At 45.1% G+C, this 16,003-nt stretch overlaps 1 protein-coding gene across 2 annotated transcripts in view; it reads left to right on the plus strand.

Moving 5' to 3' along the window:
- ENG (endoglin) overlaps positions 1–14,962 on the plus strand; it is a 55,726-nt gene extending 40,764 nt beyond the window's left edge. For both annotated transcript variants that reach the window (XM_035102306.3, XM_035102308.3), the window contains exons 10-15: positions 977–1,015; positions 3,238–3,351; positions 4,750–4,992; positions 5,683–5,743; positions 11,911–12,006; positions 12,815–14,962. In XM_035102306.3, coding sequence (XP_034958197.1) covers positions 977–1,015; positions 3,238–3,351; positions 4,750–4,992; positions 5,683–5,743; positions 11,911–12,006; positions 12,815–12,933 — 672 coding nt within the window. In that variant the 3' untranslated portion in view covers positions 12,934–14,962. The remainder of the gene's footprint in view (positions 1–976; positions 1,016–3,237; positions 3,352–4,749; positions 4,993–5,682; positions 5,744–11,910; positions 12,007–12,814) is intronic.
- The last annotated feature ends 1,041 nt before the right edge of the window (positions 14,963–16,003 follow it).

Raw genomic sequence — 16,003 nt, forward strand, 5'->3', positions numbered from 1 at the left:
GTAGTGAGGCAAAATGTCAATCTGTAGGAGCAGGGTCTAAATATTAAGCGATTTGTCCCAAATTTGAAATTTGACTATGTTTATACTATATGCCTGAGATAAGATCAAGGGAGGAAACATTTTTTTGGGGGGGGGGAATTATGACCCACCCTTAGTAGTCAGTGTGTTGATGTTGTTGGATTACAGCCATGCCAGGTGGAGCTGATGAGTTGGAGTCTGACAACGCTGCCTGCCTGCTGTAAGGCACTCCATTTTTCTCTTCCTCCCCTATTTCAGCAAATGGCAGCAGCAAGGAGTTGGGATAAGTAGCTATGAACTTTGCATGCCCATCCCCTCCAAAGAGCTCCCAACCTCCCCCAGTTTCATGGCTCACAAAATGTTGAAGGGCTACACCTTCGACAGCTGCTGCTAGTCAGTGTAGATCAGAGACTGCGATCTACTCACAGAATTAAAAACTGGCAGTGATCTACCCCCTTTTGAGGTGTTCAGGACAAAGTTGTTTAGGGAGAAGGAAAGCCCTGTTTTTTAGGGGTTCAGGTCAAAGTTGTTGAGCTTTTCTGAGGTGGGAAGAAAGCCCTGTTTTAGGGGGTAAAGGGCTAAAATGTTGAGCATTTTTAGGGGAGCCAAAGTTGTTGAGCTTCTTTGGGAGAAGCCAGTGATCTACCAATGATCTACCACAGACGTCCAGTGATCTACCGGTAGATCACGATCTACCTGTTGGACATACTGAGCTAGATCGACCAACGGCTATCCAAGTTATACAAAGCAGATGTTCTACCACTGCATTACAGCTTCCTGTGTCCTTGTGTCACCAACTGAACTTGATTGCTGAGTAATGAACGCAAGCAAGGTCTCTGCCGTCTGTCTGCACCACCCCTCCCTCCTTGCCATGAGCTCTAAAGCAAAGCTACCCAACAACAGCTGCATCCATGGACTAGTTTACTGTACTTAACTTTTTTTTTCATTGTCCCCTCAGCTGGTCCTGACGCTGGCTTCGCATCCAGATAAAATTAAGGTAAGAAATACATTCCTGCTGAAAACCATCATATTTTGTATTGTGCTGTTGTGAAAAGATGGTTTTTCTCTTTCAGTAAGGCTGCAACTTTTAGTCAATTAATTGGTTAGATTAAGTCAAAACTGAAGGGACCCAGGTGGCGCTGTGGGTTAAACCACTGAGCCTAGGGCTTGCTGATCAGAAGGTCGGTGGTTCGAATCCCTGCAACAGGGTGAGCTCCCGTTGCTCGGTCCCAGCTCCTGCCAACCTAGCAGTTTGAAGTTTTAATTTTACTTTGTTTGTAATTTTTTTGTTTTTTGTTTGTATTGTTTTATTGTATTTTTTATATATAGGTTTTATTTTGTTTTTAAGGGGAGGGGTCAGGGCTGCCTAGGAGTGGGTCCCAGCCAACAAAATGGCTGGGGCAGGCTCCACAGGGGGTGATGCACTGGGACAACCGATCTCAGTGGTCACGGGTAGGAGGAGGAGTTACGCTAAGACCAGACCATGTCATTACCGAGGAGGCAGGCTTAGTCATTGTTTGAGGACTATCCCTGCCTCCAGGTCTGGTCTTGAATGAATGGATACTGGAATCAGCAAGGGATACCCACATGACCTGAAGGTGCTGCTGTGCAATGCCAGGTCAATGATCCACAAGACCACTGCCATCCACGACCTGATTGTGGATGGAGGATTTGACCTGGCATGTGTGACAGAGACCTGGTTGGATGAAGCAGATGAGCCTGTCCTTGCCGCTGCTTGTCCACCAGGTTTCTCTTACGCACAGCAACCCAGGCCATCTGGGCGGGGAGGGGGGGTTGCAGTGATTTTTAGGAAGTTATTAGTTTGCACCAAGCATCCTATTGGGAAGACCAGGTTTTCTGAGTGCATGTTCTGGAAGTTGGGCAATAGGGGCAGTACAGGATTCCTTTTGGTGTACCGACCTCCCCACTGCACCAAGGATTCCCTGCCCGAGCTGCTTCAGGTCGTGTCGGATGTGCTCCTGGAGACACCTAGCTTGGTGTCTTAGGGGATTTTAACATCCATGCCGACACGACCTTACAAGGAGCCGCTCGGGACTTCGTGGAAAGCATGGCCTCCATGGGGCTGTCCCTGAATAAGTCTGGCCCAGGTCATAGCCACGGACATGCCTTGGACCTGGTGTTTACCTCTATGGATGTTGGTGATCTGACACTAAGTAAAAGCGAAACTAACAAAGTGCCATGGTCAGATCACTACCTGGTACAACTGGACTTCTCCGCAACCCTTCCCCTCTGCAGGGAGGTGGGACCTATTCGGATGGTCCGCCCCCGCTACTTAATGGATCCAAATGGTTTCCAGAGAGTGATAGGGGATGATTTATCCCATGTTGATGGCCTTTCAGCCGATTCCCTCGTGGCCCGCTGGAATGTGGAGTTAACCAGGGCTATTGACTGTCTGGCTCTGAAGTGCCCACTCCGATTGCATGGAGCCCGGACAGCCCCGTGGTTTCCCCCAGAGCTGAGGGCGATGAAACAGTCGCTGAGACGGCTAGAGCGCCGGTGGTGGAAAACTCATTCTGAATCCGACCAAACACGGGCTAGAGCTCAACTTCGAGCCTACCAAGTGGCAAAGGCGACGGCGAAGAGGACCTTCTTCACCGTTTCTATCGCATCTGCAGAAAACAGCAGCAGGAGACTGTTCCAGGTGGTTCGCAATCTACCTGAACCACCTTCGCTATCGGGGCCCGATAGGGACCCCAATATCTCCTGCAATGCTTTTGCAAAGTTTTATGCAGATAAAGTCGCTCAGATTCGGAGGGAGGTAGACTCCACCGTGGGAGCAGGGCCGGGGCGGGAGAGTGCTAGAGCCCTGTCTAGTCATGTTTCATGGGATCAATTTCAATCTGTTACCTCCGAGGATGTGGACAGGCTGCTTGGACGAGTGAAACCAACCACCTGTCTCCTTGACCCTTGCCCATCCTGGCTAATAAAAGCGAGCCGGGAAAGGCTGGGCGATGGGCTCCGCGGGGTGGTAAATGCTTCTCTCTTAAACAATAAAATTGCATGAAAACATTCACAAGAGGGAATAATTTAAATTTACAACATATGATATTCTGCATACTTAGAAAGCCCCTGAAGTATGTTGAAAGCACAACCTTGTTTTGGGGTGGCCCCCTTTTGCTTCCATATCCAAGTTTGCTATTAGAGAAAATGATGTGCTAATATGGGACCTGTTTGTTGCTCCTTTATCTTCTATCATAGGTGCCATTTCAATGTGATCTCCCAGAGAAGCTCTTTCTCCATCTTTATCAGACACCCGACTTCAGCTCACCATCCACCACTGTGGTAGAAGTTAACAAAGTCACCTACGTCCAGGTATTGCTTATCCTGTATATAGGGATTGGGAATAAATTTAATATTTAAAGGCAACCCTATCTAATTCGCACATTCCAAAGCAATGTGAGAAGCAAAACACTGCCATCCTTTGAAATCTGCACCTCTCTGAATTTGTAAAATGTACGAAAATGCAAATACTGTGGCAAAGTGTGCATCAAAATGCATATTTTGGTGAAAATAACATACAAAAATGCATTATATGTGGGGAAAATACTTTGTTAAAATATGTTTTGTCCAGATGGCATCCACCTGAGAGTTCTCAAAGATGTGAAATTACTGCTCTTCTAACAAAAATATATAGCTTTTTCCTCGGATCAGCCTCCATCCCTGAGGACTGGAAAGTAGCCAATGTAACAGCATTTAAAAGGGATTCCAGGGGGGGGGAATCCTGGAAATTACAGACTTGTTAGCTTAACACCTATCCCATGTAAGAATAAAATAACCAAACGTATAGAAGAACAAGCCTCACGAAAGCAGAGCCAGCTTGGCTTCCGCAAGGGCAAGTCACGAACCTATTAGAGTTCTTTGAGAGTGTCAGCAAGCATATAGGTAGATCTGTTTGACATAGTGCACTTGGACTTTCAAAAAGCTTTTGACAAAAATATCTCACCAAATAATCCTCAGTAAGCTTAGCAGTCAAGAATTAAGAGGAGAGGTCCTCCTGTGGGTCAGGAACCGGTTAAGTTGCAGCAAGCAATTGTAGGAATAAATAGGCACCGGAAATTGGCCAGTGCCGGCACTGGAAGTTGCTTCTACGCATGTCCAGACAAATGTGTAGAAGCGGCTTCTGGTGCCGCGCCGCTGCCGATCCCTCATTTTTCAGCAGGAGACTTGGCAAGTATGACAGCCGCCCAAGCCTTTGGGAGGCAGAGACGTGAGAGGGCATCAGAGAAGGGAGGGAAGGAAAGAGGGACAGTGGACAGTGTTGCCACAGCATACTGGCTGGTTAAAAACCACTGCACTAAGGAGTAAGCCCTACTGAACACTTTTGGGCTTTCTTCTGAGTAGACATGGATAGGATTGATCTCTCCAAGTATTATTGAAGGTGATCATGATGACTATGTGACTGAGATAACTGTGAGATTAATTTGCAGCTCCTGCAGCTTCTTCCCCCCTCGGCCTCAGAATTGCAGTAATGTCAACTTTATAAAGTTTCAAAAAGCTGTAAAAAAAAACTTGCAGTCAAAAGCTGAGGTGGTTTTTTATGGTCAGGGGGAGGGGGAATTACATAGTCCTGAGCTATATGGCCCAACTCCTGCAATGAAGGTATGGGAACTAAGAATAAAGCAGCTGTCGTGTAAATCCCAGTTCCAGATTCTCAATTCAAGGGCCAGGTTTGAACACATTCTGCCTTTTCTCTGCCTCCCTTCTCAATAGGTGTCATTCCAGGCAGCTGATGGGAACTCTTCTCTTCGACTCCAGGACTGTTACCTGCAAATTCCTGACCAATCATCCCCACAAATGCTGATTCGCAGTGGCATGCCAAAAAGTTATTCTGTGGAGATCTTGAATTCCCCCAACACAAAGACCAAACGCTTTAGTTTCATCTACAAGGCTGAAGAACAACAACGTACAACTTTGCCGGCCACACTCTTTTGCCAAGCCGATCGGGAGAACGAGGTGAATATTTTTAATGCCTTTAACCAACCATGCTTTGAGAGCCAGTAGTTTACTGAAAAAAAATGAAAGTGTGGAAGTTATGTACTGTGCCCAACTTTTGCCTTTGGCTCTGTTCATCAATAGCATGTGGCTCCTGGAAAGGGGTTCATGGGGACCACATCCTATGGCTCAGTGGGTCAGAGTGCCTGGCTCTTAACCAGAAGGTTGGTGGTTTGAGCCCACCCAGGAATGGCTGTGGACAGGATTCCTGCATTACAGGGGGTGGGCTAGATGACCATCAGGGTCCTTTTCATCTCTATGATTCTATGAGGAATGTTACCCTTGGACTGAAAAGGGGTCCTCACCCCTGGCCCACATACATCTTAAACCATTTGCAAAAGTAGTTCCAGCATACCCCAATCTGTTGAAAAAGGATTCATGTATGTTGATTTCAGCCTATCATATACAGTTATAATCCTTTATGCCAGAGGTTGGGAGCTTTTTTTCTCAGCCTGTGGGCCACACTTGGGTGCAGTTGTAATTTGCATTCCCCCCACACACACACTTTACATTGTACAAAATGTTTTAGATAGCCCTTTGGCCTACTCGTGAAATGTTCTCTAAGGAAAGCAGAACAGCTGTGGGTTAAATGAGCTAAATATTCACCTCGTTTTACAGCTCTCCCCCACCTCCATTATGTTTCTCTTCTAGCATGATTCCTATAATGCTTCCATAAAGGTGATGCTCAAGAATCCTGCCACTCCATCTCACGGTGAGTTAATTGACCCTTATATTTAATATAAAAGGAACTAGGCTATATAGACTCAGATCAGGACCATCTGGCTGGCTAGAGTTGTACATGCTATGAGTACAACATGTAAGTTGTTTATGGTGTCTTGTGTTTTCTCCATGCTTCACACACAGGATTCACAGCTCATTAAAAAGTACCTGTTAACCATCTAACATAAAGATAGCGAATGTGGATCCCTCCAGAAATTTTGGGCTGCAATTCCCATCATCCCTGACCATCAGCCATGCTGACTGGTGCTGATGGGAGCTGGAGTACCATCTGGAGGGCCCCACATTGGCCACCCATGGTCTAACAGAACATTTGGGTCCACAAACAAGGATGCGGAACCTGCAGCCCATCAGATGTTGTTGGACTACAACTCCCTTTGTCCTTGACCTTTGGCTGTGCTAGCTGGTGCTGACAGAAGGTGTAGTCAACAACATTGGGGGTGGGGCCCACATTGCCCATCCTTGCTGTTAAGGGACCTTGCATGCGATCATCACACCATTACTCAGTACTTGATTGATTGGGGGCAACTGCATGGAATGGAATACACAGTGCTTCTTTTTCTGGGGGGATGCAGGGGTACGCATAACCCTAAACATTTTGTGAATCTAACGGGAGAAGAAACTAAAATTTCAATAGTTTCTTCTCTAACATGGTGAATTGTCAGTACTGTTGCTACCCTCGATGGTGGCCTCATTTCCTGTCACGGTGTTTCCTGAGTCTCAGATGGAATGAGAGTACCCCTAAACATTTTTTTAAAGAAAAACAGCACTGGGGATACATATCCCAGAATGCCAACCTTTAAGTTGGTGGGAAACCTAACTCTGCACATTCTCAGAGGTACAGTCCCTAGGCCCATTTCCTCCCAGCAACGAAAACATTTTTTCTTACATAGTATCATCAGAAATCACTCTATACATGCTTTGAGGTGCTGCATGCTTGATTATTATTTTTCCAGAAACCAAAGGGAACCATGCAAAGTTTCTTTCTCAACAACACTATGCTGTGAAACATCCTGTGAGCAGAAAGAAAGCACAGGCCTGCCTCTGATGTTGCTCCTGCTCAGAGCAGACCCACTGGAATGAATAACTTGGGCTCCTTAATTTCCATGGGTCCACTCTGGGCAGGACTTGGCTGAATGCAGCTCACACAACACACAGCCTGGATTCTTTCCTTGAGATTCCTAGCTTGCCATGTCAGTTTGAGCGCAGAGTTGGCCAAAGTCCCTACCATTTCCCTCTGAGAAGCTGGCCGCCTATCTTCCCTCATTCATAGCATTCCCCTTCAGTCCCTATGCTTCCCCCCCCCTCCCGCCGCACTTTAGGAAGCATTTCCTGTCACTCTGCTCCCCTCGCACAATTATGGCTTGCTGCCACTGCTACAGCCGTGTGGTGCTTGTGTCTCCATGGTAGCAGCTTGGCAGGAGCCACAGATGGCGACTAAGCTGCACGCTCCGGAAGGCGTGTGCCATGACCTTTGTATAAGTGAAATTCTGGCAGTGGGGGGGAGGGGGGGAGGGGGCGCAGAAAAAAGGAAGCCAAGTTGGGATATGAGTTGGAACCAATGTAAACGGACACGATAAGGGAGAGGAATGCACACAGCTGACGGCACTGGGCAATCCGTTATTTGATGCATCCCAGTGACAGCGCAAAACAAAGGATGTTATCTCCCCCTTTCCTGTCCTCAAGATACAGTTGCCAGCTGTGGTGGCTCTTGCCTGCTCACAAAATGTAAAATACACAGTTTTCGGTCCAGAAGTCTGTGCAATTTCAGATAAAGAAGACACATGGTAGGCAGAGAAGGGTGAAGGAACCGGATGTAGCCATAAGGGTATGCAAGAGATAAGGCGTCTCTTTGCACAGAAGCGAGGCCAGCCCAAATTAGTGGGAGCTGCCTCCATTCTCATTGTCTAGACATTTCCCCCACATGAGACAAGGAGGGAAGAAAAAAGATTTCCCAGCAAGAGTAGCAACTAGCACACCAAGAGCTGAACTGGATCAGGTCAGTGACTCACCAGATGCTTCTGGGAAGCCTGCATAGGGAACCTGGTCACAACAGCACTCTCGCTGCTTGCCATTCCCAACAGCTGGCATTCGGGCATTCAGTCGCCTCCTGGGCTTGTCCACGTGTAATTTGACTTCATTGGATGTTCCCCAGTTCTGGTGTTATAGAGTGGGTTGGGTTGGTGGGAGACTTCTTATGTTACAACCTTACCACATAGGAGAGTTGGCGCCATCACTTGGATCATTTGGGCTGCTCTTTCTGGCCCAAAACTAGCTCTACAATATCTATACTAAGGTGCAGGGACATGATCTGCGCATAGCGTTTCAAGTGTGTTTGCAGCACAGACTAATTGGAAACTGCCCTAGGAACTTAATTTATATGCCAAGTTGTAATAGGGAAGCCTAAGCCTACATTGAGGTTGAGGTTGAGATGGAAATGGAAATGTGGGTACCTAGATTAAAACACAAAGAGTCGGACATGACTAAACGACTAAACAACAACAGATTAAAACAGACTAGTATGTATCTAGTACGCGAGTGGCGCTGTGGTCTAAACCACTGAGCCTCTTGGGCTTGCCAATCAGAAGGTGGGTGATTTGAATCCCCGCGACGGGGTGAGCTCCCGTTGCTCAGTCCCAGCTCCTGCCAACCTAGCAGTTCGGAACCACAGAAAAAGTGCAAGTAGACAAATGCACTTTAAAAAACACAACTGCACATATATTCTCCAGTTAGAAAAGTGAAGGGAAAATGAATAAACGAGTGTAGGGTGAATGAATGATTAACAGGAAGATGTATATATGCAATGCAAGCAAATCAAAATGAATGCTCAGTAAAAAACCATGTAGAGACTACCCTCCGCATAAGTTTTATTCAAGCAAATCAGGATGAATGATCGATAAACAGGTCATCTCGAGGAACCAGGTAGATACAACCCTATCAACTAGAATTTTTGCATTCCTTGGCCAGAACAGCAGAAAGCAGGAAACAGGTTTAATTTCTACCAAGTTATCAAGCAGAATATTGTCTGTATGTTATTACATATAAGGGAAAAGGCTGCAGATTTTAAAAAAAACAAAGAAAGAAAATATGCTAAACATTCAGGGAACGTGTCTGAAACAGCCGGACCCCCCCCCCCCCCATAGCCCTGGCAATGTATTTATGCTCTCCAAAGTAGCTGGACAGTTAAAACTTCTGTGTTTTCAGTTTGAATGTAGATGCTCAAGTGTTTCTGTCATAAATCTTTCTCAGGACAGCCTCTGTCTCATCCTGCTTTTCTTGCCTTGCTGCCACCGACACCACTGCAGCCTTGTGGTTTCTGCCTGTGATTTTATGACAGGGTGAAGTATGTCCCTCCTTTGTCAGGCAGAATTGGTTGAATTACTGGCCTCATCCAAAAATGGATGGATTCTGGTCATCCTGCTACCTTAACTCTTCTCCTTCCTGCCTCTGTTTTGCACGTCTCCCTCAGGACGGGAAAATAACAAAGCAAGGAAAAGCTTTTGACACGAACCCAGCCCCAGTGGGGACTCACCCGGCACATCACACACGTCTGCCATGCTTTCATTAGACCCTCAGTCTTTTGCTTTCTTTGTGTATGTGCTTTTCTACAACTTTATCTGGAAGCCTTGAGTGTCAGATTGGGCTCAAGAGCAGGATCGGCTTTTGAGGCAGGAGAGAAGCCTTGGCCTAGCAGTGGAGGAGGCAGCATTCACACATGAATGCTAAGCTATGGTTTGTTTGACTAGGCACCAATTGTTTCAGAAATGAGCTTGCTTTGTTTTCCAGCTATGCTTGCCTCATGCATCTGTAGCTTTGAAAGCATCTGGCAGGAAGTAGTCCAACCACGATTAAACAAGGGTTTTGGTTTGGACATAACAGCAAGCCATGGTTAGGGTTGCCGTATTTCAAAAAGTGAAAATACGGGCACAAAGCTGTCGAACCTTTTTTTGGGGAAATCACCAAAGAAATTCGCCGTTTTCGAACTCTTTCTAAGGGAAATCGCCAAAAAACACACACACCACTGTCAGCAAAGGTTTCCAGATGTCCAGATTTTCCCACACATTTTGCCAATTTCTGCCCAGACGCTGCTTCTGACTGCAGTATTCCGGGTATGTCTGGGAAATTCCAGACATATGGCCACCCTAGCCATGGTTCATAAGCCATTGATAAATCCAGCTAAAGAAGATGGAGAATGGGTAGGGAAGAGGAAGAGGAAGAGAACAGTCATTCTATTTAAGTAGTGATATAATACCATGGATATAATACCATGGCTTCACATCATGGTTTGTTTCCAAACAAACAAACTTTGGTTGGTCTACTCTACTCGAATGGATTCAAAACAAGCCACACTTTGGCTAAATAAACCATGGCTTAATATTGGGTTAACCAGGTCGTAATTTCTTCAGGACCTTGAACACCTACCAGACCTCTTTCCAAGGGGTCTGGCAAAGCATTCTGAAAAACAAATGATGACTAGAGCTCTTTAGATGAGATTTTTTAAAGGCGAAATACATCTCCTTTGAAAACCATTTATAAGAAGCAAGTCATCTAGTTACACACACACACACACACACACACACACACACACACACACACACAGCAAATAGAAATATATTGCTTGTACTGAAGTGTTATTTATAGAGATGGCCATATCATGGCAAAGTAAACAGGGTGGCCATATGCAAAAGAGGGCAGGGCTACTGCCTCTTGGCTAGTTGTTCAGAAGAAAGAATTTTGCATTTTGCCTTGGCAGCTGTTAAAACTCAGTGGCTATTTGCCATGGTTGCAAATGCTCTGTTTCCAAAGTCGGAGGCAGTGTGCCTTTGACTACCAAGCACTGTGAAACACAAGTGGCATTTGGTTGGCCACTGTGGAAACACAACGCTGGATGAGGTGGGCCTTTGACCTGATCCAGCAGCCAAACTCTTCTTAGGTTCTTAACTTGCTAGAACTTTCTAATTGTCCTTTCCTGCGAATTTGTTTCACTGCTATGCCATTCTTTATGCAAATCTGCGATTCAGATTGCTTCCAACCTATTTACTGAACATACATCTTGATTTGATTACATGAAGTTTGCAGGGAGGTTAAAGGGCATTGATTCGCTGAGCATGCATTCTCGTTTGTTTGTGGGGAAGTTATCAAGCCATTGTTATCTCGCATTTTTCTATTGCTTTCCTTGGGCAAAAAGTCCACGACCACAACTGCACAATCTTGATTTGTTGGAGTGTGATTCAGTCCCACTCACAACAGCCTAGAAATAGTCTCACCTGTAACTAGCTTTTTAAAATGTTTTGCCACCTTGCATTTGTTTATGTCCTAGGGCCAAAGTTCTCAAATGTGAGCAAAATTGAACAATACATGATTATGGGTGAATAAAAATGACTGTGCAGGGTAGAATTAGTCTAGATTAAGAAATGCAAAACACAACTTCTGTGGGGTAGTTGAATTACTATTTTTTTTCCTTAAAAAATAATATTCTGGTCAATACTTAATGTTCTGTTGTTTCAAGCTCAGCAGATAATAGCAGCTGGGAGGGAGAACATTTTTGATTAACACACAGTGGTCAGGAAGAGCAAGGCTACCCTTACCCCACATGGGCCCACTTGACTGTTTCGATCAGTGGAATTGGCACTACTACAAGTGCCATACAATATCCTTTCAGCAAAATATACCAAAATAAAAACTTTATTTTGGTATATTTATACCAAAATAAAAACTTTATACCAAAATAAAAACTTAGTTGGTCTTTAAGGTGCTACTGAAGGAATTTTTTTATTTTACTTTCAGCATTTGTAAGAACTCAATTGCTTAGTGTGGTAGCACATATCCTATGGAACTCCCTGCCTCTTGAGATCAAACAGGAGCTTTCATTGTCCTCTTTTTGGCACCTGCTAAAAACATTTTTCTTTTGACAACACTACCCAGATGCTTAGAAATGCTGGCATGAGTTTTAATCTGTTTTAGTATTTTAACTTCTTTTTATGTTTTAATGTATTGCAAACTTTTCCTGATTTTATCTTTCCCTGAACCGCTTTGCAATCAAGTGGTGATATAAATTTCATGAAATAAATGATTAAATGAGACTCTGCATGCATGCAATGGAAAAGCCCTAATTTTTGCTTTCCTCCTGTGCAAATCAAGGCCTGGGGATCGGAACTGTGCTGGGAATAACTTTTGGTGCCTTTTTAATCGGAGTCCTGCTCACCGCAGCGCTGTGGTACATCTACTCTCACACTCGTAAGTACAGGGTACCTCTAAGCCAATGCCCTCTTTCTGGTCTATATTTGGGGTTCGATTGAGGTGGGAGGCTCCCTGAAGTGAAAAGCAAGCGGCCAAAAGCATACAAAGACAATTTGTATGTACATGCATGATTTGAAATCAGGGGGTGAGAGCCATATGCTCAGTCAGGCCATAGATCCATCTAGCTCAGTGTTGTCTGCACTGACAGGCAGCAACTGTCCAGGGTTTTAGACAGGGGAGATTCCCATCCTTACCAGGAGATGCCAGGGGATTGAATCTGGTTTGATCTAGCTCAGGATTCACTACACTCATCAGTAGCTGTCCTAGGTTTCTGACACGGGACATTTCCAGCCCTCCTTGGAAATGCTGGGGATTAGACCTGGGGCCTTCCGTCATCGAAACATGCTCTACCAATGAGCCATGGCAAAATAACAGCTGGCCTTTATTATCTTTGCTCTCTCACATTCCTTAGCTCCTTTCCCACCATTCCTCCAAGTACAGTAACATCTTGTTGGAACCCAGAACAATTTCTTAATCTCTGTAAAGGGGCCAAGAGAAATCATGAAATGTTTGTCTTCCTTTTCAATAAGCTTGGCCAAGATCTTCCCGCCCCCTTGGGAAAAGGAGGCCTTGGACAACAAGGGGGATTAATCTCTGCATTGCGAGGGTGGTTGGCTGGTCCAAATCAGGAAGTGCCACCATGTGTTTTCTGTCCCCTTGTCAACCCCTAGTTAAGCATCCCTCTCACACACCCCATCCCTCTTAACATGTTTCCCTCCTTTCCAACTGGGCGATTGAATTCCAGGTCCGATGGCCAAAATGCAGCCGGTCTCAGCAAACCCCCCCGCCTCGGAGAGCAGCAGCACCAACCACAGCATCGGCAGCACTCAGAGCACGCCCTGTTCCACCAGCAGCATGGCATAGCGACCCCCAAGCTAAGGACTGGGCACAACTGACTCTCGACGCCTCCTTGTGGGCAGTGTCAGAACAGCGGACAAGTTGAACTCCTCTGGGTCAGCCACAGGGAAAAGCTTTTATGAAAAGAGCTGAAAACAAGCAAAGAGGTTTCATGGTTCCCCATCCCCACCCCCACCCAAAGCTCCTAATACTCAGGGGTGACTCTTTTCAGCTGGCACTTTAAACTAACTCCTTGGACAGCCACCAAGCCATCCAAGAGAAGCAGAGCAATCTCACAAGTAAAGACATCTGGCCCGTACCTCCTGCGGCGTGAGAGTAGCCAGCCTCTGGTTTGCAAGCCTACCCCAGGAGAACCAGTGTCTACCCAGAACCATACAGTGTGAGGAAGCTGATCAATAAACAGAATGTAGCATGCCTTTTGTTTTAGAAGCTGGTTGTTTGTTCAATACCTGTAATTAAGGGGCTGAGAAATTTGGGCAAGGAAGCTGTTGGCCCACCATCAACTTGGGGTCCGGGTGGAGACACTTCTTAATAGCTTCCAAAAATAAAAGGGAAGACAGGGAACCAGTTTCTGAACAGGCTTCAGGGAGGCTAACATTGTTGCTTGAACTACCACCTCTGCCCATAATCTCAAATTGCACACAAGTGCAAAACTGAGAGTCTTACACATCCACAAGACTCAGTATAAGAACCTTCCGAGAAAATGAGGGACAAGTAGAGCCAGTAGATTCATCCCACCATCTTCTGATGAGGAAGTAGGTGGAGAGAAGAAGTTTGGACCAAGAAGGGAGAGGGGAGGTAGCACTTCCTTTTACCAAAACAAAGGGCAGGGAGTCCGGACCCTTTCTGTTCTGAAATATAGATATAATTATAAATAGTTATACATAGAATATGTTTTGTAATCATGTATACAGGGAAATAATGCTGTGTCTAATCACTTATGGGTATGTTTTATGATATTGAGATGTGGGGCAATTTGTGAAAATACTTCTGTAACATTTTGCTGAGCTGAGTGCTTGACCCAATACAGGTCAGAAATCAGAAGAAAAGCAGGCCAGTACATTTAGACTGACAGGCAGAACCTTTATTGGGCTGTGGTTAGTAGGGAGGACATCAAACAGGCTTAGCTTCACCAGCACAGGAAGAAGGCTTTGGGTAGGAGGAGCTTTGCACAAATTGAACTGCAGAGTTATGAATGAACAGTTGCCGCAAGGCTGCAGTCATAATAGGAACATTGGAAGCTGCTGTATACCAGGTCAGACCAGGAACAATTTAGCTCAGTCTACAATGACGGGCAGCAGCTCTTCAGGGTTTCAGGCAGGGATCTCTCCCAGTCCTACCTGGAGATGCCCGGGGTCGTTCTGCATGCAAAGCAGGTGCTCTGCCACTCAGTTGTGGGAATTTATTGGCCAGTGGAACCTGACCTCAATATCCCCCCCCCAAAAAAATTCACATTTCTCCAAATGCAGTCCTCAAGCCCAGTAATTTGTAGAAAGAGGCATACATTAGGGTAGAAAGTGCACTAGAAAGCATATTCAGTACTAGGGAAAATACCGTAACCTACAGAAGTATATTCAGTTTTGCAAAAATGTGTATATTTGGAGAAATTCACACTAAAATGCTGGTGGGGTTTTCATGGCCTTTTTTTAATATAAAAAATTGCAAACACGTTGAAATGTGGAGAACTGAGCTTCAGAGTGGGGTTGTGGGAGGGGGAGCACAGAGAGAAAACAGAATGGTCAGATTTGTCCATCGCAAGTGGTGCCCCTGTTAAAGGCATGTTCTCTGTCTTAGCAAGCCTCCTGGGCCACATACACCGAGGACAGCTGCTTAGAGCACAGAAGACAAGCCCAAGAGACATTGTGAGACCTTCTGCAGGGTGGTCCAAGGAAGCCCCTTCCTCAGCAACCCAGGCAGCAGCAAGGCCAGTTATTCCACCAATGAAGGGGTCTATCTGTGTTTTGGTCTGTAAATATTTCTGTGTAGAACAAACCTGTAAGCTCAGTGATTGTATAAATATATATTACATGTTGAATTCGAGTTGTCACAGATCATCTTTATCTGCGGAGCACCTGTGCCATTCATTTGCCTAAGCCTCAAAAAGAAACATTTCTAAAGATGGATTACGCCATATAGATTTCCATGCTTTTTCACTTCACTTTCAGTTCCTATGTCAGTTTCCCATCTCATTCAAATATCTTTTGTGTTTCCTACAAACCTGTCTAATATCATAGCATATATCGTTAAGACTGCCCCTTTTGTGTTATGGCTAGGTCTATTACATAGCGATTCAAAAGCTGTCAAGGGTCTCAAGCCCTCACCCCTTCATTCCAGATGCTTTGCAAAAGTGCATAGTTGGAACCAGGACTATTTTATGCCTTTCATCTTTGCCACCAGGGCTAGATCTACACAGCTATAAAAGACTCTCTGAAAATGCTCTGCAAAAAACAAAACAAAAAAAAGTTTTAAAGCTCATAACTGAAAATATAATTGAGTTGCGATTTCAGATCTACAGCGCCATCTGGTGTCACAGTGTTTATAACACTGTATTTTGAGTTACAGGTAGGTAGCCGTGTTGGTCTGAGTCGAAGCAAAATTTAAAAAATTCCTTCAGTAGCACCTTAAAGACCAACTAAGTTTATATTTTGGTATGAGCTTTCGTGTGCATGCACACTTCTTCAAAATATAAACTTAGTTGGTCTTTAAGGTGCTACTGAAGGAATTTTTTTACTGTATTTTGACTAATTTTGCTGAGTCCCAGGTCCTCTTTTAAAATTGCTTTACCTTTTACAAACCGACCTCTAGAAAACATTTGTTTCAAGATCTACAAATTGGTTATATTTGCTTGTTTAAATAAAGGCTGATCCAGCAGAGGCATCAGTGATGATGGAGCCAAAACTGAGCTCCAAGTCCACCAATGCCATCAATGATACTTTTAAAAATGGGTTGCCTGTGTTTTCTCGTTCCACGCGAGCAGCTCGCCTCTAGGAAATTTCCCTTAACATTATCTTTTGGTGACATGGGGCCACCACATGCCTTGCAAAGATAAATTCATTAAGCTCACCATTATGCTGGA

The sequence above is a fragment of the Zootoca vivipara genome, chromosome Z2 (genome assembly GCF_965207765.1).
Source record: "Zootoca vivipara chromosome Z2, rZooViv2.hap1.1, whole genome shotgun sequence".
NCBI classification, from domain to species: Eukaryota; Metazoa; Chordata; class Lepidosauria; order Squamata; family Lacertidae; genus Zootoca; species Zootoca vivipara.